Raw genomic sequence first — 23,800 nt, 5'->3', positions numbered from 1 at the left:
TCCTGAGGCGTGCGACCTACATGCAGCTTGTATATGAACATTCAGTTCAAAGTTGTTAGTGTTGCCATGACAGTAAAGAAACTTTATGTCATTGACCCAAGATAAATGTCATAATTTTGGCAGCTTGGCAGAGCTATAGCATGAAGAAGAACGAGACAGAATGTAAATAAAGCCAAATATCGACTTGACTGACTTGACACCTCAGTTCAGTCAAGACTCAGACAATCTGTAGCATAACTGTTGGAAACAAGCAGAAGTGCAGGTACAAAATTAGGTGTGACGTCTTTTGTTATCGTTGCTTTGTCTTTTCAACATGGCTGTCAGCTCATATTGGTATCAGATAAGTGTTACATCCTATAATAGATATGAACAGTCATCCTTCGGTGTGAATGTAGTCTTTGTTGCCTGTTGCCGGGAACGTTGCCCATCTACATTGCAGAACAAATTGCCTAGTGTGTCACCACCCTAAGGGCAAATTATGCAAGAACCCATCAACATGACACATCTTCTCCATTAATTAAATAACATTGTGGATTTGAAGTGTTTCTCTAAAGCGTTCAGGTGCAGGTTTCCTTCTGTCACCGACAGGTTTCTGCTGGTCAGATCATTATTCGCTCCGCGCTACTTCCACCGCTGAGCGAATTCCTCCTGCCGGCCGGCTCTGCTCTGGCTCTCTGCCAGCTCTGTCTATATTTCACTGATGGACTTGCACAGCAATTTGCCTGAACAAACCCATCCCAGCTGTATTGCTACACCTCTGGAAAATGCATCACTGTGACAATTTCAGGCATGTTTGGCTTTTGAAATGGATTTTCAGAGATGTTCCTTCCTCGGAGATGTGTTATTTGAGCGCAAATAAAAATAGAATCAAATTGACTTATGTCAACAGACCGCTCAAAGACGCCATTCAGTTTGTCTATGAGCTTTTTGTTTTCAGATGAGTAACAGCCTGAAATCAGTGGAGAAGTGTTAGCAGATTAATACATGAGCATTAAATGTATCCCAAATAACACCAAGTTATCCTCCTAAGACAGAACAGAAAGAAGCTTTTGAAATGTTGCTAGTTTTTACAACATAAAGAGAACTGAAAATGCATTTGGGAAGTGAAACTTCTTTTGAAGCTGCGGCCCTAGTAATTCCGGATATAGTTTCAGTACAAACAGCTTTAATTTGAAGATATTTCCTTCCATGTCTGATGAACAATAAAAGAAAATCTACAGCACTCTTTGCACATACTCCAGACATTGCAGGGCATCCACAAATAAAGGTTACATTATGAATATTATCATTTTATGCTATGGGGCAGTAAAAATCTTAGTTACTTCCACTTTAAGAAAATAGTTATTAATACTGAGCAGGTATGTAAAGCAGGTAGGGGTTGGGAAATGTGAGCAAACGTAGTCCAACAACTTCAAAGTCACAATGAAACGTCATTTTTAGAGCATCTTTCTTCCTCAATGTGATGTATTTCCTGTTGAAACAGGATGTTGGGGCGGGACATAACGCAGGGGGGGGGGGGGGGGTCATTCAAAAGTCTAAACCAATGGGAGATCATTTAAGGAGAGAAAGGCAGTTTGATTTGATAGGAGGGGCAGAGGGGCGGGATTGCTAAAAAAATCTGAGATGGTTTTATTGGATTTACACCTACTGGTACACGATGATGTCACTATTACTCAAAAGAGCCACTGTTTTTCAGGAGGTAAAAGTGATGGAATTTTGATGTAAAAATAGAAGAAAACAAAAACTTTATCATTTATTTCATATTTACTGTTATAATAATAGTATGTTATATTAGCAAACGAGGTGAAAGGGTCATTTTTTCTTTTAATTTCGTTGTGACTTTAAATGTCAGACACAGTCAGCTTAAACCAAGACCTGACCTGGTGCTGTGGTGTTACAGGGCGAGTGCAGCAGAGTCTGTTGCGGCTGTTTCTACTTTCTACTTCCTGGAGCACGGGAAGACGTGGTGGATGAGGCACATGAAAGGAAGACGCTTAGTTGCACTGAACCAGAAGCAGAGACCGGGAGTCCAGAAGAAGACCATCACTTTACCCAGGGAGCTGAGGATTTGTGGTCCGGCTCCAGTCAGGTCGTAAAGGCAGCTGCGGCGGAGCAGCCACGGGATCTGACTGGAGGGAAAGTTCACCAGCTGCGGCCTGATGTACAGAAATCTATCTCATAAATAAAACAGGAACCTTAATTTATCATGATGACATAGCTTTGATAGTAGAATTGAGGAGTTATAGCGTACAAGGTCCAGACCAGATTTTAATGTTTTACATGCTGATACAGTGATACAGTGTCTCTTGACCCTGTGGATGCTGGCTCAGGTTAAAGCGGTGATCTGCCAGGTTCTTTAGCTTTTTTTTATTTTGTCTCCATCTTTGTTGCTAAGCGCTCACTGCTGCTGCTGCTGCACTTCCCAGAGATCACCTGTCAATCAAGCAGTGTGGGCGGGACTGCGACGTCTTTTTCCTTCTGATTTTCTGTTGATGCAGTTTGAGTTTCTGGAGGTGGCGCTCTTTTCGTTGCCTGTTCAATCCATGGTGGCTATCGCTGCTCATGCTAACTACCCAGTTCTTCTTCTTTTGTTTGTGTGCCAGAGGATTTTTTCCCAGGAAAGAGCTACCAGACACCGGCTGTTTGGAACAGACAATGGAAAAGCTTTCATGAACTGGATATGGGTTGGATCAATATTGTGTTCTATCAATCAGTGATAGAAAGCAGTGTAGCACCCAATAATGTAATAATTTCCTGAAAATGTAATAACGCCTGAAAATGTAATAAAATTTGCACTTAACTTGATCGAAAATGTAATAAAACCCAATAATGTAATAACTTGACCAATAATATAATAAAATGTCCTGACTGATATTATAATAACATTTTTACCGATAATGTAATACCTTTCAATATAATAAAACCCAATAATGTAATAACTTGACCAATAATATAATAAAATGTCCTGACTGATATTGTAATAACATTTTTACCGATAATGTAATACCTTTCAGGTGGGTCATTTTTTTTTTCAAAACTGATGATGTTCATTTTCAGTACAGAGTTCTACATTTTGTGTTTTAAGAATTTAAGAATTGGTAAAATGTTATTACAATATCAGTCAGGACATTTTATTACATTGTTAAGTTATTGCATTTGGGGTTTTATTACATTTTCGATCAAGTTAAGTGCAAAGTTTATTAAATCACAAGTAGCAAAATGGACATTTCTTTATTTGAAAATATAGATTATTACTGCTGAAAATGGTATTTTCAACTAGAAAGGACAGGCATCACATTGCTCTCTCATTGCTGCAGTTTCTGAACTACCGACAGACTGTTTCAAGCCGTCAAGCCATATAATCATCTGTTGAGACTGATGTTGAATGTGTAAATTACTGGGTAAGCCGTTGTGGTCTAAGTGTAAACCTAAGTAAGTGTTGGTGCTTTGCCAGTGTGGTTTATGTGTGGTGCTGGTAAGAGAGAGTCTGATGGGTGCTGAGTGCAGATATGTGGAGTGTTTCTGTTAAGACTCCTGGAGGTTTTATGAAGCATCTGTGGTTGGATGTGCCCATTTGATAACTCCAAAAACTCACCCGCTCTCACTCACACCCTTCTTCCCTTCAACATCCAAGCCAGATTTCTGCTTAGGTACTTATACTAGTTAAATACCACTGAGAATAGTGTTAGCAGCTTCTGTATATAGGTAATTTGTTGTCCTGATGGTTTACCTGTGACATCATGAGTTTGAATCTGGCCTGGGACCTTTGTTGCGTGTCATTCTCCTTTCTCTTTCTCACCTTTTCTGTTTCTAAGTATTGAGAACTGTCAGAATAAAGCAAAAATGGCAAAGAAGTGAAGTATTACGCAATTTCAATCAGGAAGACTACCTATCATTCATTCATTCATGCTTTCTCTTTACCCAATCAGAGTTGGTGAACACTTTCCCTCTTTTTCCAGAGAACCAATCAGAGTTAGCTGTCACTTCCCTCTCTTTTTCAAAGAGCCAATTGTCTAAGTAACAGGAGTATATACACGTCACCTACTATGCTATTGCCCTTCTCTCAGATCTATGCCGTATGCTGCTGTCATTCCAGTCGCTGTGCTTACCTTCATCCCTCCTCCTCCTCATCACCACCAGGGTCCAGGCTCCAGAGGAACTCCCCAGGGGGAACATCCTAATTCCTACGTCCGTCCCGGATGTACTCCTAACTTCAGGAGTGGGACGAGTTCCTCCATGGAGCTTACGCCAAAGTTTCCATCTTGTTTTATGTCATGAATAAAGTTTTTCATTCGAGCATTCATCCTAGTCTCTCCTGATTGAAATAAGGATGACAAACAAAAATGATTCTACCATCTGGATGTGAAGGCCCCCAAAAAGCACCCGGAAATGTTGCTTTTATCCAAACTATGTATAAATGTCTCCTATTGTATGTATCCTCACGTGTGTCATCACTTATTCTAGTTTCAAAACCAACAATCCTACAGGAAATATTTCTCCCACACTGCTATAAATGTAATAGATGGACATGTAATAGATGGACATTTAATAATCGTACAAATACTTAAAGACAGTGTCTTTCAACAGCGATACAACGATACGTGCGTTTCACATCAGCTCATAGTTGGAAAGGTTACAAGACAAAAAAAAAAATGGTTTGGATAGGAACCAACCGCTGAGCATCGATTCCTCTCAGCTTGTTCTGCGAATGTTCTAGCTGGTTAATGCCATAACAAAACACCAGTCTGACAAATATGACAGGCCGGCCTGTGTGTGTGTGAGCGACAACAAGTCATCACAGGATTCCAGTCCAGGGTGAAAAAGTTACACACACATCTGCTCAGAGAGGGGGGAAAATGCCTGCTGGATGTGTGAATGCGGCCTGGAGAATGGCTGGGGATTTGTCCTGTGAAAGGGCTGAGAGCGGAGAGGTGGGGCACTTTGACATGCTCTTTGTGCACAGAGGAGTCGGATATTAATTGCAGCGCAGGGCGGCTGCCGTCGCTGTCAATGGGCTTTCTTCTGCGATGCCAGGTGAAATACCGTCGACCTGAATTCAAGGGCTAAATACTTATCTGGTGCATTGTTCTCCCAAAGTAAGTGCTGAGTCTCGAGTCAAAAGATGAGAGCCGGTTGTGCCCCGTCCCGTCTGTCAGAGACGCGTCTGTCAGTACCTGAGTAAACGGTTAAGCCCCGAAACCTGTCGAATCGCTCCGGGTTGACAAAACACACATCGTCTTCTTCTTCTTACACACTGCTGACACCGATATCAATGATTCTCGCTGCAGCCAATGATAACCTGTATGATTACTTAATATATAGTACACAGCAACATCGTCAGTGTTAATTTAACTTCAGTTCACTTTAAATTCCATGAGGGAAATTCAGCTTGCAGCAAGGCACAATAAAAACACAATGACAACACAGATACAACACAAATACAGCTAAAAATGCAATTAAAAAGGATAAATGGAGGCAGATATGGATGTGCAAGAAGACAGCAAAGAGATATTTGTGCAAAATATGCAAAAGTGCAAAGTGCAGATTTCTACTTGAAGTGCAAGTTAAGGTTTTTCTATAAGTACACACCCATGAGAGTTAATTTAACACTTCTAAATAGTTCTGAGCAGCTGCCCCAAAGCCATATCAGCTCTATGAGTGGACAGACAACTCTCCAATCAATACTCAACTCCAAATAATTGTCAGTAAAAAAAAATCAACACTTATTAACACTGGACAATTTGCTGTGTAGCCTGGATTCGGTGAAAATCAGTCATGAAGAGTCATGTAATTCAGCCTAAATGTTCTGTACACAGAAACTTTCCCAGTGTTCATCATCTAAGCCTCAAGGTAAAACGCCTTATATGTTAAATGAGGATGTTCAGCAGATAGATACTAAATGAGCTTGACTCACACAGTTAGGACAATGAGAGAAAAGGTGTGGATCTCAGTCTGGCAGCTCCAGGCTTTCCAACACTTTTGGTTTCAAGTTGCATACCAGACTAAATATTACACCAGATACACAAAAAATAAATGAAGAAGTACATATTTCAGAAAGTAATGTTTTTTACTGATGACTGTCTTTGGCTTAAATTTATTTCTATGGATTGGTGCCACTGGTGATTGGTGACACTACATGTAAAGTCAATTTTCTTAATTAAAGACCAGAGCTACAGTCAAGACCAACTTAGTCGAGTCCAAGACCAGGGTCAAGATCGGGTACAAAGGGGGTCGAGACCAAGACCAGAGCAAATCGAGTCCTGTTCAAGACCATAATAGGCAATAAACAGTATACATGCATGCCTTTCCAAATGTAAAAATAATACTTAAGGAGTTTCTTAAGGATCAACAGAGATGTGGATCTATCTGCAGGAGCTCTGGATTGAACCTTTCAACATCCAGCTAATTAATGCATAAAGGTGTGAGGAGCATTATATACTGTACAGATGTGGAATCCCTTAAGTTAATTGTAATGATGGGGAGAAAATAAAGATGGAAAAGGTAAAGACAAATGAATCTTTGAAATAGTTTTTGGTCTGAGATGAAACAGACACAAGACTGAGAAAAGTCCAAGATGTTCTGGAGGCAGAGAGTGGACTCGGGCTCTGCAGCTCTGCTACAGGTCCACTGGACATGTTGAACTAATGGCTTTCGACATCACACCGCAAAACCACATGTACCACAGGTCAGAGACCAGCGGAAGATTCTGACCTCGCAAGTATCCGTTTTTAAAAAAAAAAAAACAGTGACAGCTGCACCGTAACTTTATCTATTTGGTTTGCAATACTATCCACTTGAAAACATCCCATTTTGATAATGAAGTCCCTGCATGAAGCCACTCTGGGTGATTTAGGGATACAAGCAGACTAAATAATAGACTAAAGATGTCAGTGGAACCAAGCTATTAGCCATAACATACCATACATACCATCACTTCTTAAAACCCCTTTTTATAGACTTGCTTATATGTGATATGTCTTTTTTATCATCTTTTAATCTTTTTATCTTATTTTGTATCTAATTTAATCTAATTTGTATCTTTTTTTTACTTCATTTATTGTTTATTTTGGTGTTTATCTTACAGTTATTCATAGTATTTACTTGAATGTTGCTCTTTTTCCACCTCTGTCCTCCTCTCTTAATTTAATTCCTGTTTCACTCTGTTCCATTGCTTTTTAAATGCTGCTTTTATTTTGCCTGTCAAAGCACTTTGTAAACTCTGTTTTTAAAGGCGCTATATAAATAAAGTTATTATTATAATTTTGTTTTATCAACATTTCACTGTTGATCATTATTATTTATTTTATTCTATTTTATTTTATTAACATTTTACTGTTTTACTATAATACATTTATTTTGTGCAGTATTTCATTATTGTATTTTTATTGTTATTTTTATTGCTTGTATTATCTTTTATTGTTTATCTTTTATTCTCTTAACTACCCATCTTTTATTGTCTTTTTTTGGGGTTTTTTGGTTGTTTTGGTGTGCATTAGTCTGTAAATCCATTTTTAACATCCTACGTTTTGTCAATCACTTGTAAAGCACTTTGAATTGCATTTGATTTGTTTGAAAGGTGCTATATATATATAAAGTTTGATTGATTGATTGATTGATTGATTGATTGATTATATTATCATTATACATGCCATAGTATACCATATCAAAGTACCGGGTAATTTCCTTCAGGACCAATTCAAAGGAAAAAAAAAACAACCCACACTATATTCACCTTTTCACCTTGAACTCTGGACAGACAAATTGGTATTCTACCTTTCCTCACGCTCCCCGGCACATTAACACCACACAGAGCCACAGAGCCACAGAGCCACTCCCTGTGCAGTCTGTGGATGTGGTTTTAAGATGAAGTGGCCTTAACCGCTCACAGATGCTCACCATGCGCTGATGGTGGGCAGGTATTCAGCGCTGACTTCATCCCCCCTGAGCCGCAGCGATTCACTGTGACAAGTTCAAAACACATGGTGGCTTAGCACTTCCAGCTTCGCCTCTGCTACAAGTTGAAAGGCTTGGAAACATATTTGGGCAGAAGGAGCCAAGCTGCCCGTTCTCCTCCGTTTCATCTGTTTCATCCACTTCCAGAGAGCGGCGATAAGGAGGAACACATCTCAATTACTGACACGATTAACGCCCATGTAGTAAAAGCAGTTTATATTTTAGTTTTGTGCTTTGTGAACATCAGTAAAAAAAATTGGTGATTGCTGCTGCTGCTGATGATGTTTAGTGGTCAAAGTGCAAGTCCATGACTTCCTCATCTTTTTGGTTTTGTTGACGTCTTTGTTGCTAAGCGCTCATTGCTGTGGTGTTTCTGCACTGCCCTTCCCAGAGATCACCTGTCAATCAAGCAGTGTGGGCGGAGCTTGGATTTTCTCTTGATGCAGTTTGAGTTTCTCTTTTCTTTGTCTGTTCAGCCATGGTGGCTATCGCAGCTTATGCTAACTACCCAGTTCTTCTTCTTCTGTTTATTCCAAACAAACCAAAATGTAAAAGTTTTCATGAACTGTATATAGGTTGAATCACTGTTGCATTATATCAGTTGGCATTAGAGAGTAGCAAAATGGATTATTACCTCCGCCAAGGAGGTTATGTTTTCGGTGCCGTTTGTTTGTTTGTCTGTTAGCAGGATTACGGAAAAAATACTTGCCCGATTTTCATGAAACTTTGTGGAAGGATGTAGCATGGGCCAAGGAAAAACCCATTAAATTTTGGAGCAGATCTGGATCCGACTCACGAACAAGCAATAATAGCACGAACCTTGGCGGAGGTTCTAGTTGCTCTAGTGCTTGGCATGGCAGAATATTAAACAGTAGGTTCTACATATACAAGTCTGTCGATAATCTACATCTGTGCGTATGTATCTCCTGTCAGAAGACACGGAGAGATTCCCCCTGATCATCATTCCGCTGCTTTGGTCTGGCTCGGGCCACCAGATGTCAGGCAGGTTGTAATATTGAACAGTGCGCTTTAACAATGACTGGCAGAACACCTGCAACAAAGGCAACTACAAAGAGGTTTTCTCTGACAGCATTTCCTCCCGGCTCAGCCTCCCGCTTGACCCCGGCACCATCTTGGAAAAAGATTTCAGCGGCGTTGCTCTGCAGCAGACGCCGCTCCCCCGAGAGCGCTCAAAGGCGGCTCTTGCAAACGGAGCAGCGGCAGAGGCAAGGAGCGGAGGGCGGAGTGATGGAGGGCACGCTGCACCTGCCCATAAATCTTGCCAGAGTTTTTCCTTTCATGAGAAGCACTTGAAGAGAGAAATAACAAACAGTGGTCAGAGGGCCGGGGAGTGGGGGGGTGGGGGGTGGGGTGGGGTGGGGGGTGGGGTGGGGTGGGGGGTGGGGGGGGGGGCAGAGAGCAGCCAGTTGGCCGACAGGGAAGTTAAGGAAATCCTTTACTGCGACGACAAGGCAGCCAAACTGGACACCTTGGATCCAAATGTCAGCTACACACACACACACACACACACACACACACACACACACACACACACACACACACACACACACACACACACACACACACACACACACACACACACACACACACACTAAACACACACACTAAACGGCTGGTTTCCCAACACACTGTGTGAACATTGGATTGTTCTTGCAATATAATACCCAATAACTTTTGAGGATGACTAACAGCTTCAGTTAGAACATCAATAACATGATAATGAACAATAACAACAATTATACTATTACTACGGCTACTACTAGTTCTGTTAATAATAATAATAATAATAATAATAATAATGATCATGATAATAAAAAGATTGATAGCAAGAAGAAGAGGCAGAAGAAAGAAGAGGAAGAAGCTGAAGAAGCAGAGAAAGAAGAGGCAGAAGCAGAAAAAGAAGAGACAGAAGAAGAAAAGGAAGAGGAAGAAGTTGAAGCAGAAAAAGAAGAGGCAGAAGAAGAAAAAGAAGAACAGGAAGAGGAAGAAGTTGAAGAAGCAGAAAAAGAAGAGACAGAAGAAAAAAAGAAGAACAGGAAGAGGAAGAAGTTGAAGAAGCAGAAAAAGAAGAGAGAAGAAAAAAGAAGAACAGGAACAGGAAGAAGTTGAAGAAGCAGAAAAAGAAAGAGGCAGAAGATGAAAAAGAAGAAAAGGAAGAGGAAGAAGTTGAAGAAGCAGAAAAAGAAAGAGGCAGAAGAAGAAAAAGAAGAAAAGGAAGAGGAAGAAGTTGAAGAAGCAGAAGAAGAGAAGAGGCAGGAAGATGATGAAGAAGAAGAGGGAGAAAGAGAAGAAGCAGCAGAAGAATAAGAGGAGGAGGAGGAAGATGATAATGAAGAGGAAGAGGGAGAAGGAGAAGAAGAAGAAGAAGAAGAAGAAGAAGAGAAAGAAGAGGCAGGAAGATGATGAAGAGGGAGAAGGAGAAAAAGAGGCAGAAGAAGAAGAGTCAGGGGAAGAGTTTCATGAACTAATAGTTTGTTTGCAACGGTCAATAAAAACGCTGAAAAAAACAGATACACAAAAATGCTGTAAAACACAACACACTTTAAATTATTCCATTGGGTTTGGTATTATATCTTTTCATATTAAATCAGCCTGTATTTAGTTTCAGTGCCGTCTGCCTTCTCTGCTCAGAGAAACACTCCATCATCTGACTCACAAAAACATAAATGCACCACAATGTAAGCATTGGTTATTCAAATGGGACTCTCAGATAACACACACCGAGGAAAAGCAAACAGCTCGCTGCCAAATGTGACCCATGGAAAACTAATTATAACACACCTTTTGTTTGCATACACCTGTGGACAACGACAGTGCGTGTGTGTGTGTGTGTGTGTGTGTGTGTGTGTGTGTGCATGTGTGTGTGTAGGGCCTATGTGTGTGTGTCTGCACTCCCACCCCACTGAATTAATTCCATAAACTGAATGACGGAAAATAAAATTAATATATATTAATCTTTCATAAGACTCCCAAATATAATTCCTAGACATGAAGATAAGAAATAACATACAGTTTTGTTTCACAATGAGATTTCTACCTTTCAAAAAAGAGACACCTACAGTTCTTAAAAAAAAGATATAATTCAAAATTAAAACAAATTATTCTACCTTTTAAAGGACAGTGGATGCCTAAATTCTAGCATGTTTACAGACTGTTTTGTTTATATTTTAGAGATATTGAATGATGGACTTAATGGATATAAAGCACTTTGGGAATGTACTTGTTTGTTTGGATCAGAGCTAACTATTAATTAATCAATTTGCTGTTTCAAAGTACAAACTGGCTTGCTGTTGTCCTGAAATATATATTTGAAACAATATGAAACTATATTTTGGAATGAATAATGATAGTTTCAGGATCCAAAGCAATCTCAATGCATTATGCCCTATAGTCCTTAAATTTCATATTTTGTGTGTTTGACTTTTTTTTTTTTCCAACTTCTTCCCTTCACATTCAACAGGATATTCATGAAAAAACACTTATGCTAACCTGCTATTCCACTGATTGTTTTACTTATTTGGGAGTGCCTCAGTTTTGCAAGGTGGTCGTCACTTTTTTAGAGGGACAGTGATGCCATCCTCAAGTATTACAGTAATAAGGAAAATCATGAAGTGACTCAAATCAACTGCCATGAAATTGATATATAAAAAAGTATGTAACAACAAAATGCTGAGAAAGACTCACGAGAGAGAGAGAGAGATTCATTTCATCACTGTATTATTCTTTCTTAAGTCATGCACTCAGCAGTAAATACCAAGGTTAACATGTTTACAAAGCTTTGATTCAGGCCAGAATCCCTTTCATGTCATATTGCCTGCCAAGATACAAACAAAGAAGAATGGAATTTACAAAAAAAAAAAAATAAATGTGAAAGAGAGATGAATTCAAGGGTTTTCATGGCTTTCTTTGCATCTGTAAATGAGTGTACCTTTGTTCGGCCCATTCATTTAAAAATCCATGAACTTTGAATAAAATGTCATGCCGGTGATTCTTCCACCGGAGCCTTTTTACGGCGGGTTTCAAGGTGAATGGAAGCCACAACCACTAATCTTTTCACTGCCAAATGACTGCGGGTGAGCCCTTTCCTGGCCTGCTGGATCCGAGGGGGGCGGCGGCCTCCACCGCAGAGTTAATTGGGTTTGTTTATTTGGGTACATTTACATTCAGGAAACCTTTGCGCACATCCTTTTTGGAGACGTATAAGAAAGGGCAGAATTGTTGAGGAGGGGAAGTCCAGATCAAAGTTGAAATGCGTGCGCTTTGTTTATCGATCTGTGAGGTATTCAAATGAAGAAGTGCTTTGAATGTCTTCAGGGTCAGCAAAGTGTCATTCCTCATGGGGAATAAATAGATAGATAGATAGATAGATAGATCGATAGATAGATAGATAGATAGATAGATAGATAGATAGAGTCATGCAGTCAGTGAAATCGATGGAAAGTGTTTCAAAATTATATCAATTCAGTTTTGAAAAATATTGATACTTGACATTTATTGGTCAAGATTTAAAAAATACAGCTGGCTGGATCCTAAAATATGTTAGTATTTTAGAAGAAATTCTCTTAAAATAGTCAGTAACTTCAACAGTTTACTGACTATTGACTAACAGCTATTACTGACAGTTTTTACATTCATGCCTGCAAATGTAAGAATAGATATCCTGTTTTACCTCATTTTGAATTTAGCGATGAACTGCACATACACATTATCTCTCCAACACATGGATATTTATTGTAAAACTCGATTTAAGCAGAAGGATCCTGCTGAATGTCATCACTCCTTTAACACTAGAAAGGCCAGTGGGACTTGGGAGTCTAATAGAAGGCCAACAAGCTGCCAATTGAAGTCTATTATATTGAATATTGCTGTTAATTCCTTGTGTAATTTTGAAACTGCACTGGTTTGATCAGAAAATGAGTCTATAGGAAAAGTCATGGAGGGACATTTTGAATGCCGAGATATTCCAATGCTAAAATTCAAATTCATGCTTGGCCTTTCTAGTGATAAGAATGCCTTTATTTGGATATAATACACTTTATGTAAATGCAGACAAGTTATGAACTGTGCAGTGTATACAAAAAAAAGAGAACATAGTAAAAAAAATAATAGTCTAATTGAGTTTGAGCAAACAAATGAACAGTGAAAACAGCTTTATCTTTTTACGATGAAAACAAAACAGAGTTTCTGATATCAGCAGGATGCAAATGGAGCTCGACTGAACCTGTACGCTATTTGCATGCCTTGCCTTTGAAACTCCACATCGCTATCATCAGACTTATGAAGTTAGTGCGATGTAAATGGAGCTTTGCACTCCATCACTTTGGACATGGCATGTTTGTTTTGAGCTCAAGTGTCTCTGGTGATTCTCTGCTGCCAGGTGCTTCTGTGCTCCAGCAGCAGAGTCCAGTCTGCCAACAGCTGGACGCTGCTGCCACCCTGTGTTCACACTGTGGAGAGGGATCATCCAACCGGCTGGGGTGGAAAGACTACAAGTATGTCCTACTCCAGTAGAAGTACTGTTACTTTGCTGATATTTTACTTAAGTATAGAAGTAAAAGTACTGCTGTAAAAATCTACTGAAGTAAAAAGTAAAAAGTGTCTCATTGAAAATGTACTCAGAGTAAAGGTTACTGAGTTACGTTTAGAAAAAGAAATGTGACTTAGAGAGAGCACAGCGTTCAAACTAGATTGTTTTAATTGGGAAATTTGGAAATTACAAAATAAACTTCACAAATTAAGTACAAACCAGATTACTCTTCTCACTGTGAATGGCTCCACAATTTGTCAATTTACATTGGTCCAGTTTCTGATGCTTATGGAGAGACACAAAATTTGTAACGAAGTACAATTCTTCAGTAAAAATATACTTAAGTAAAAGAAAAAATTCAGACTTTAAAAAAATACACAAAAAAGCTACTCAGTTACAGTAACTTAAGTAAATGTAATTAGTTACTTCCACCCTTGGTATCGTGTCTCTATATAGTAGCCTATACCCATAATCAAAAGCCTACACCTTAGACTCATCAATAACCTAATCGATGATGATAAACAAACACTTGACACTGCTTCTGTCAAGTGAGAGACTTACATTCCAAGAAATTAAGTCTGTTTCTTATTTTAATTCACAGGTTAAGAACACTGCTAATAACACTCGTTTTATTGTGCTGTCTTTAGCTCAATCTATCTATCTATCTATCTATCTATCTATCTATCTATCTATCTATTAATAGTCAATAGTGAAAGCATTGAAATAAAGTTTATACTCAGATTAAAAACAAGGAAAAACGTTATCTTTCTTGCAGTGGTGCTCTGTGTTTTCACTTTCACTTTCTTTATTTTCATTTCTATTTACGGCTGGGGCCAGCAGTAATGTCTCCATAAGGTTTATGTTAGGCTGAGGTTTGTAGTAAAGTCTTAACTGACTGTAGGTTCTTGCTTGCAGCTATGGCACTGGGCCAGAAAGTTACAGCCGCGCAGAGGCACGCCCAAGAAAGGAACAGGAAAGATTGACGTGTAATTCAGCCAATCACTTTACAGGTAGGTGGGATTTCCTGTGACATTGACAAATCAGTAATGGCATCACAAAAAATAACTTTAACATGTCAGCAAAACAACACCGAGGGGGGAGTGAACTTGTAGATAGCAGTCATATTTCGGAAAAACATTACAATATGTCCAACTAATTACATGCGATTTCAATTCTACCTAAAGGTAAATTGATTTACAGTACTTGGCTTTTGATAAACACTAATACGAAACTTACTGTTAGCTGTCCAAACTTTTTGACGTGGACGGTTCGCTAGCTGGAGAGCCTGGAACTAGAGCCAGCGCCGACCAGACTAGCTAGCTAGTTGCTATGCTAGCTGACGTTAGCTAGCTGTTAGCTAAGTTCGCTAACCAGCAAGCGAAGCTACACAGCCATAGTGTACTGAGTATTTGCTTTGTGGAAGTGTATGTGTCAAATGTCATTGTTAAAGTTTCTCTTTGTTTCGAAAAGCTGTCGCCATGGCCATGTCAGGACCGTGGCTTTCATCTAAACTTTCATTTTGATTTTTGATATCCGCCTGTTAATGATGGCCACTAGTTTTGGGGAAGCCATGATCCAATCAGAGATGGCTCTCAGAAATGACAGTTAACTAACGTTTGTAAAATTATAGCAGAACTATCACAAAACAACAGCTATATACATAGATTTATAGTATAGACATATACTGTATCTAGGTAGCAGTGTTCTTTTTTGATCCAGATATCTGTTTCAGAGCTGTAAAACCTGCATGTTATCCCTAATTTTGCCGGAATTGAGATCAATTGACCGCATCATGATAATCGTTATTCATGATGTTAGTGCTAACAGCATTACTGTAGTATAACTGATTTACACCGCCGCTTGACTTTGATAACTCTCTGGGAGTGTGTCAAGTTAAATATCGAGGTTTACGTCAACGGGTGAAACAATGTGTTTTGCTTGAGAGCTAATATATAGGCCTATGAAATCAAGGTGAGACAAAGTAGGATCAGCTGCTATTATAACATTTGGGCACCAGCAATGAGCCAGCTCTAAGGTTTGACAACTGAATGAGGCTGGAGACATGACAAGTTTCAGTTTTCACAGGAAAGTTTTGCATTTTTGTTTTGTCAAAGTGCAGACTGGTAGTAAAGAGGAGAGGTGTGCAGTGACAGCACGGTATGAGCAACCTCCAGTGAACGCTGTGTACCTTGATAAGCACAGAAGATGCATTTGTTTACATTGAATATTGTAGTGTGTATACTCAAAACAGGTCTTGCGGTTTGAATCTATTTCGTTATTCCTGGTGTGTTGTTGGTAACTTCCTCCCCACCACTGATGTAACAGTAAATAGTAAGATGAGATATGTTTTTGTCTTTAAATTTGTGAGAGAGCCAAAGCACCTAACACAGACTTATGAGTATAATGCCTAAAAACCAGATGAAATATATTCATCGAGGCTCAAGAGTATGTCGGTTTTCTTTCCAATCACTCACCACAACGGCAGATTTCACTGATTAGTTCCCTCCTCTCTGGCTGAAAGTGTGCATATCAGTGAAATCAGATGGCAGAAGTGATTGGTTGGGATGAAAAACTGCAGACTCTTGGGCCTCGATGGCACACGGTTGAGAAGTGCAGTATAGTGCAGTTCAATTGTATTGCATGAGGTATGCATTCAGTTACCTCCTTGTTGCAGTTTTCCTTGGTGAATCTGTGACTATCAATGTCAAGAGCCATTAGGTGTTGACGATGAGCCAGGATCTGAACCTATGTAGCTGCATGCACTTGGGATGAAGATAGAAACCCCAGTGCATCCCGGGGTCCATAAATCATCACTATCTCAGGGATTCTCAGTCACTTTTTACAGCTGTAGAGATAAAAGCATAACCATTCATCAGATCAAGCCCTACATATTGTGCTGTGAAGAAAATACCATGCTGGACTTTTTATTATATGCAAACCAGGGCTTAACGATTTTGAAAAAATATCTAATTGCGTTTATTTTGGCTGATATTGCAATTGCGATATGATTTGTAATATTAGAGGAAATTATAATTTTTACATCATTATTCTCATTTTCATTGAAGAACGTATTAAAATGATTATGGTGTGATTTTTGCAGGGATCTGTACCAAACAAAGATGTTTTCTTAAGTCTGTAGAATATGATGTGTAGGCCAGGACATCTCTGCAGCACCATAATATTTAATTTAAAATGGTATTTTGACACACATTTCGCCTTTAACAAATATTGCACTTCCTGCGATTTGAAAATTGCAGTAGGCCATATTGCGATTTCGATAAAATTTCGATTAATTGTTCAGCCCTAATGCAAACCCTTCTCTCTCTGTCTTTCTTTCTTTCTGCAGCTGTACAGCTTCCTCCCAATAGTCCAGTAGATGTCCACCCCTGCAGACCCATCAGGTGGTATGTCCCATCCTGGCCCCTCCCCCGGGGCAGGTCTGTCTCCAGGGCCCATCTTGGGCCCCAGCCCCGGCCCGGACCCCTCACCAGGCTCCGTTCACAGCATGATGGGTCCCAGCCCGGGGCCCGGCACCCCCAATGCGCCTCATGGCATGCAGGGACAGGGCGATTACTCTCAGGACGGCATGTATCCTATGCACAAGGTACAGCATGCCTGATGATGATAAACAGAACACATGATAAACAATATAAATAAAACAGCACAAAGTTCAGGTGATGCAATACAGTACCAGCTAAAAGGTACTTCAGTGCAGATTAGAGCAGCACCAGTAAGAGCAACAAATACAGAGGCAGACCAAACTATAATGGTAAAAGCAATACAGGGAGCAATACAATTAGGATGACCTTAAAATACATTAGTTGTAACTGTGGAGTTTGATTACATCAGGGTCACGATGGGATACTTGCCATTGTTAATTTAGAGGAGGCAGATGATGCACAGGATTTTAACACACAATTTTAAAGCTATTTTATAAATAATTGACAGTGTCTTGAAGAGCAGTATAATTTAATTTACAGCCTTTTATTCAGGAGTCTGTTGACAGCACAAACAGATAAATATGTTATAGATGGTTTAGCTAACATCAAAACAGATGAAACGTTTGCTTGCCAACAATCAAAAACACATGGGTTGGATGGGAATCTACAAGTGGCGGTATTTACGTGCTGGTGTGTTTATCCTTCTGGTTCCCAAACTATTAGCTACATTACTGAAGCATCTTGACAATTTCGGCATAGAGTATGTAAATACTTTAAACACATTTAAACACTTTTTTGTCATGTAAGTATTTATTAATTTTCTTTTCAAACCTTGTAATTATCTTACTTTGCAAATATTATACAATCAGACATTCAAAAACAACACGACAATAACAGAAAGACAGTCATTTAGAACACTTAAATACAGCACCCATATTAATACACTGTACATTTCCAACTGTAATGATATCTAGCCTCTAATTTAAACACTTTTGACAGATATGACCTGTGATTACATGGAGAAATTTGCTTTGGCTTTGTGCAAGAGGCGAGATTAGGCCTAGCTGATTGCCTCGAATATCCTGTTTTGATATGAATACTTAAACTCTTTCAACACTGCCTAATGGCAAAAAGCATGTTATCAAAAGGATGTGGACTGAGCTGCCTAATAGAGCCCACTTCATTACTTCTATTGTTAAAGTGCTTACTTTATGGAATCAGCACATTACAATATCAGATATTGCTAGTAAAGTTTTGTAAAGTAAAGTCTATTTTGATGGACTGTCTTGATTGTGATTATTAATTCTGTAGGTGTTTGTTTCAGGGTTGCAGGCTAGATTTTCTTTTTTTTTTGTTCATCGTTTCCTGTAGCACTGAGGTGTCACCACAGATGATGAATGAAGGGGAAACGGTGTCAGATATAAAGTTCCAAATGAATCTCGATCTTATTGATTTTTCTGTGTCTGTTTTCAGCCCATGGAGGGGATGAATGACAAGACCATGGCAGACGCGATGCACTTTGGTCACATGAAGGGAGTGGGGATGAGATCTCTCCACAGTGGCATGGGGCCTCCACAGAGTCCTATGGACCAGCACAGCCAAGGTACACTTTGGCCATCTTAACCCTGTAATTGTACAACCAAAACACTGGGCTCAGTGAGATGCAAAATGAACTGTAATTCCTTTACTTGTTTCACAGTTTGTAGATTCAGAACCTGTTGAATTATTTTTGATGGTAAAAACCTTGGGTATGTATAAATAATAAAACTCCCTCCCATCCACTGTAGGATACATGTCCCCCCATCCATCCCCCATGGGCGTCCATGAGCACGCCTCCAGCCCCATGTCCGGAGGTGGGGGTGGAGGGGGACCCACGCCGCCCCAGATGCCTCCCTCCCAGTCAGGCCCCATGATGCCCATGGACCCCCAAGGAGCCATGCCCAACATGTCCAGTATGGGGCAGCAGGGTCGGGGGCCCTCCACCTTCAGCCCGGTGCAGCTGCAGCAGCTCCGAGCCCAGATCCTGGCCTATAAGATCCTGGGCCGCGGGCAGCCGCTGCCTGAAAACCTCCAGCTGGCTGTTCAGGGCAAGAGGAGCCTTCCCACCATGCAGCAGCAGCAGCAACAACAACAACAACAACAACAACAACAACAGCAGCAGCAGCAGCAGCAGCAGCAGCAGCAGGCAGCTAGTGCTAGCCCTTACAACAGGCCTCCAGGTAGGAAGATGCAGTCTGAAAATGGCACAAGGTTAACTTGATGAAGCAGATTGCACAGGATTGTCTTCTTACACGCCTTCGAAAGCTTTGCACTCTTAGGCCCAGAGGTTAAAGGTAGACTTGGTGAATTCACACCCCCGGAATCCAAGTAACTTTCAAGTGCCAGAGGTGTTATTCAAATCCAAAATATATAGGACTCCTATATAGGACTTTCGATATGATGGAAATTATACAGTTTGTATGATTACATAATTGATCGATATTACACTGTTTGCCTGTGGGAAGACCGTAACCTAACCTGAATTGATTGTAATCCCACATACTCCATGATCAACTTCCCCCAAGTAGTATTCATAGTGCTATTATTATTATTATGCTGGGTTCAATGGAGACTTTTAGTGTCTCATGATCTAAATGCTGTTTCAGAAGCTTTTCCACCCTGACAAGAATACAAGAATACAATTCTGGGGGAAACACTTAATATGTATAATTTTTCTTTTCACGTAAATGATAAAATTTAAAGATGGGACCACTTCAAAATTATCCACCCAGAATTCATTCTCTTTTTTACCCTGCAACAAGACGAAAACAAAAAAAAAATTCACATGTTTTTTTTTAGTTTAGTTTTTCAAGAAGACAAGATAGTTTTTGCTCAGATTAATTTTTTTTTCACAAAGTCTAGTTTTTATGTTTGTTTTTTTTACGACACTGTGTTTATGACACTGTTTTTTAACACCTAGTTGTTGTCTTAGATTTAGTTTACAATAATAATCTAAGAAAATAATCTTTGCACAACCGTATGCATGTGCCAGGTGCGTTGGTGGAGAAAGATATTCTTGTCAGTATGAGCCTTATTAGCGCCTTATCATTATTATTATTATCTTATTATATTGTTATTGATCAAGCTTTAGTTTCTAGCTTGTCATGAGCTAATGCCATTTCGTCAGTTTAAATTGGAAATACGACTGTACTGGAGCTGTTGTGTGTAGAGAGAACGATTAAGAAGAAGGATTAATAAAAAAAACTTGTATTTTGTTGACAGGCATGCCAATGGCACCTATGGGTGGCCCCCAGTCAAGCCCCTGTCCCACCCCAACCATGCAAGCACAGAGTCAGAGCTCAGGACCCAAGGCTTGGTCTGATGGTCAGTATGTGATGAGTTGAGCTATAGAATGTATGTTGGGGTTGAATCCATAGTGAGCAAGCTGTCTGTCTTTCCAAACCTCTTTTTATGCTACACATCGTTTTCATATATTCAGGATGGAGTAGAAGGGGCACAGAAATGTTTCCTTGGTAAAAGGAATGCAAGACCAAAAAGGTTTGAGAACCACTGGTCTACTCCAAGTGTTTGATGTGCGCTCTTGCATCAGATTCACTTCCAAGATATTAAAATGAATTCTTTGAGGCTGCAATGAAAAGAGTAGATAGTGTGAGGTTGAGTTAGAATATAAAGAAACTGGCTTTGAAGGTCATGTGAAATAGTCTGCTGTAAAGGGGGAAATCCACCCTGGAGCAGAATTTGCACAATGTTGCTCCTGTGATCCTAGACAGCTTCATCTTGACTTGTAGACAACAATTCTCTCTCAAAGCTACAAACAAGTGAGATCCAAGACTGTTGGTGATATCATCAAGAGACAAATCCTGGAACTGGTTTTCAGCTCTGAAAAACATTCAAAGCTTCCCAGGAAGAGACATCCCAGCGAACATGAGATGTGTGTGTGTGAAAGTAGCCAAAAAAAAATAAGATGAGCACACTCATCAACATCATTCTCACTGTTACATGAACATTGCTGCACAAAATGTACAGCCTAAAGTCAGCATTAATTGCTGAGAGGATGGCTAGTTAGCTAAAATCACTCTAAATGTAATTTCAATGCAGAAATCGTTGGTGTTAATTTGTGAGGTAGAGGAGAGACGGGCTGAAATTGAGCGAAGAGCAGAGAGAGAAACAGAAGTGTCCAGTGTCCCTGTCACAGCTGTGCCATCTGTCTGAAATGAGCAAGGGATTTGTGGACTGACTGAATTGTAAATTTGGGGCATATTGTCACATTGTTACACAGTCTGTTATAGATGCAAAGGGCCTTTAATGCAGAAAATAAAGTAGCTTACTGAACAAATGTGGAGCCCCCAAAGTAAAGTTCTGAGGGAAACCCTGCAGGGTGATTTTATGGGGATTTGGGCACAATATTCTGCTGCATTAACATTAGTGCTGCAGTGAAGTAAAGCTCAGTTGGACGTAACGTCTCAATCTGTGAGTCTGAAAAGTCTCCAGTCATTTGTCAGTGAAGCAGCTCCAGGTTTTCTCTCTTGATGACATCACATAATAGAGTTTTGGTTCTTCTATTTTAAGCTTTGGAGGAGAGTTCTTCTTCTTTTTTTTTTTATAAATATTGATCGGACCTTACTCCCGGGGTCACCAGCCTTTTTGAGATAAAGTTAACTTTTGTCATCAAAATTGAAGGAAAGATCTATCTCTAAAGGATTTTATTTTTTATTAAAAACCCATGGTAGCAGACTGTAGCTCTATATTTATATTATTACAAAGTTCAGTGATAAGATGAAAACATGCACATTTGTCCCTTTGTCTTATTGAAAACAATATTGATCAGTCCTCACCTGAATACATTTTTCATAGCAATAAATCTACAGATTTTTAGATGAGCGTTCCTAACTTTCATTATCTACTATGACATCAAAAGTTGTGTAGGCCACATTGAAGAGAACTAACTTGCCCAATTATCTGAAAGCAATATTATTATTGTTGCAGTATTTGCATTGTGATATGTTACCTCTTCACTAGACATATCTGTTGGACATCTGCTCTAATTAGCTGGCTTGCTTGCCTCTATTGTGAAAATGTGACTTGCTGAATTGTGGCTGTCTCTACTAGAGACCAGGAGGAGGCAACTTTTGCTGATGTTGTTGCAATTCCTACTGGTTGCCAATAGAGGCCGATAGAGGTCTTAGATTAATGAATGCCCCTAAAATAATGGTTTTAAATTCGATTTGGCCAAAGTACTGATTACTGCAGCTGTTAGTTTTAAGAATATTCATTCATTCATTCATTCATTCATATCTCTGACCAAATCGAGTTATCGTGATTCACAATTCTGTTAGATGAATCATATAAAGCAAATACTTGCAAAATGGGAAAAAATAGGGAATCTTATTTGAAATTACAGAATTTGTTCATGTTTAATGTTACTATGCTGTTCAGTGCAATAATGATTGTTTAACATGTGATGTGATTTGTATATGCTAGCATATATATAGTCATATGTTGATATCAAAATAATTTCTTATGGTTATCATGATATTAATTTTGTCCCTGTTGCCTAACCATAGTGAGAATTGACCAAACTAACAGTCAGAGGCTGTGCTGTCCCAGGACAGGGTGGTGAAACTCCAGTCAGCTCTCAGAAGCACCTCCCCCCGGCTGCCAGCGGCCGCCCCTCCCCCGCGCCTCCTCAGGCCCCCGCGGTGCCGTCCGGACCCGTGCCGGGTGGCACGGTGACGCCGCAGCCCCCCGGCCAGCAGGGGTCTCCCATGCTCCAGATGCAGAAGCAGAACCGGGTCACTCCGGTCCAGAAGCCCCAGGGACTGGACCCAGTCGGGATCCTGCAGGAGAGAGAGTACAGGTGACCACCCCCCGCTCACTCCACCAGGCTGCCTGTTCGAGGGCTGGGCGATACTGACAGAATTAAATATCACAATATTTTAAACCAAATACCTCGATTTCGATAATGTGACGATAGGGGATGACTATTCGTGCTTTCATAAGATATTTACAATGATAATGATCATTAGTAATCAGTAATAAGTAATGTAGATGTAGATGTAGATGAGCAGGTAAAGCCAATCATTGTTAATTTTACCCAGCCAGAACAGGCTGATAAGTTCAGAAAATGTCATCACTTTACTGTAACGCAGCCTGTAAGACCAGGAAGAAGTAGCATCTCAGTTATTTCATAATATGACGATAACCAAAATCCCAGACGATATCTAGTCTCATATCACGATAGCGATATTATACAATATATCGCCCAGCCCTATCCTGTACTGCATGGAAATGCTTCCAAACAACTCATGGTCACTTCTTGTCTCTAAGTCTGTTTGACAACTGCCCCAGCCCCCTCTTTAAATTGCATTTTCAAATTAGTTAGATGCCAATAAGGTGATTTTGTCATTTTCAATTCAAATGAAATTACCAGGTGACGTGTACACACTTACTGTGACTTGACTGTGATAAAGGAGGCACTTTGATGTTGGATTACTTCTCTGTCGTAGCTAAGTCCTCCACAGTAGGTGAATTACCACTTGCCAGTGTATTGGACAGACAGAGGGCAGCCATGATACTTTCGGTTTTGTGAATGTCCAAAGTCAGCAGTTAATCATGCTTTAACCAGCCAAAAATAATGTGCTTCTTGGCTCATACTTCAACGCAACATGGGCTGTTAGTCTGTCAGAAAATCTGCAGCCAAAAGTTGTTTACCCAGCTCACTGACTTCCTTGTAGTCTGCTGTGAAAATGACAAAACAGTGGCTGGTGTCAGCTGGCCTTACTGACCTTTTAGAAAGTTGCTTCAACTCTCTAAAATGAAACCATACTTAACACAATACATTTTACTCCATGCATTTTCA

At 39.8% G+C, this 23,800-nt stretch overlaps 1 protein-coding gene across 2 annotated transcripts in view; it reads left to right on the top strand.

Moving 5' to 3' along the window:
* The first annotated feature begins 14,580 nt into the window (after positions 1-14,580).
* LOC139645792 (probable global transcription activator SNF2L2) overlaps positions 14,581-23,800 on the top strand; it is a 69,520-nt gene continuing 60,300 nt past the window's right edge. For both annotated transcript variants that reach the window (XM_071521639.1, XM_071521631.1), the window contains exons 1-6: positions 14,581-14,685; positions 16,848-17,105; positions 18,415-18,544; positions 18,729-19,160; positions 20,203-20,304; positions 22,549-22,798. In XM_071521639.1, coding sequence (XP_071377740.1) covers positions 16,878-17,105; positions 18,415-18,544; positions 18,729-19,160; positions 20,203-20,304; positions 22,549-22,798 — 1,142 coding nt within the window. In that variant the 5' untranslated portion in view covers positions 14,581-14,685; positions 16,848-16,877. The remainder of the gene's footprint in view (positions 14,686-16,847; positions 17,106-18,414; positions 18,545-18,728; positions 19,161-20,202; positions 20,305-22,548; positions 22,799-23,800) is intronic.

The sequence above is a fragment of the Centroberyx affinis genome, unplaced genomic scaffold (genome assembly GCF_046629955.1).
Source record: "Centroberyx affinis isolate AG114_WGS23_722 - 3 ecotype Tasmania unplaced genomic scaffold, CSIRO-AGI_Caff_v1 ptg000077l_1, whole genome shotgun sequence".
NCBI lineage: Eukaryota > Metazoa > Chordata > Actinopteri > Beryciformes > Berycidae > Centroberyx > Centroberyx affinis.
The sequence above is the reverse complement of the archived record's forward strand: the minus strand, read 5'-3'. Positions and strand labels throughout refer to the sequence as shown.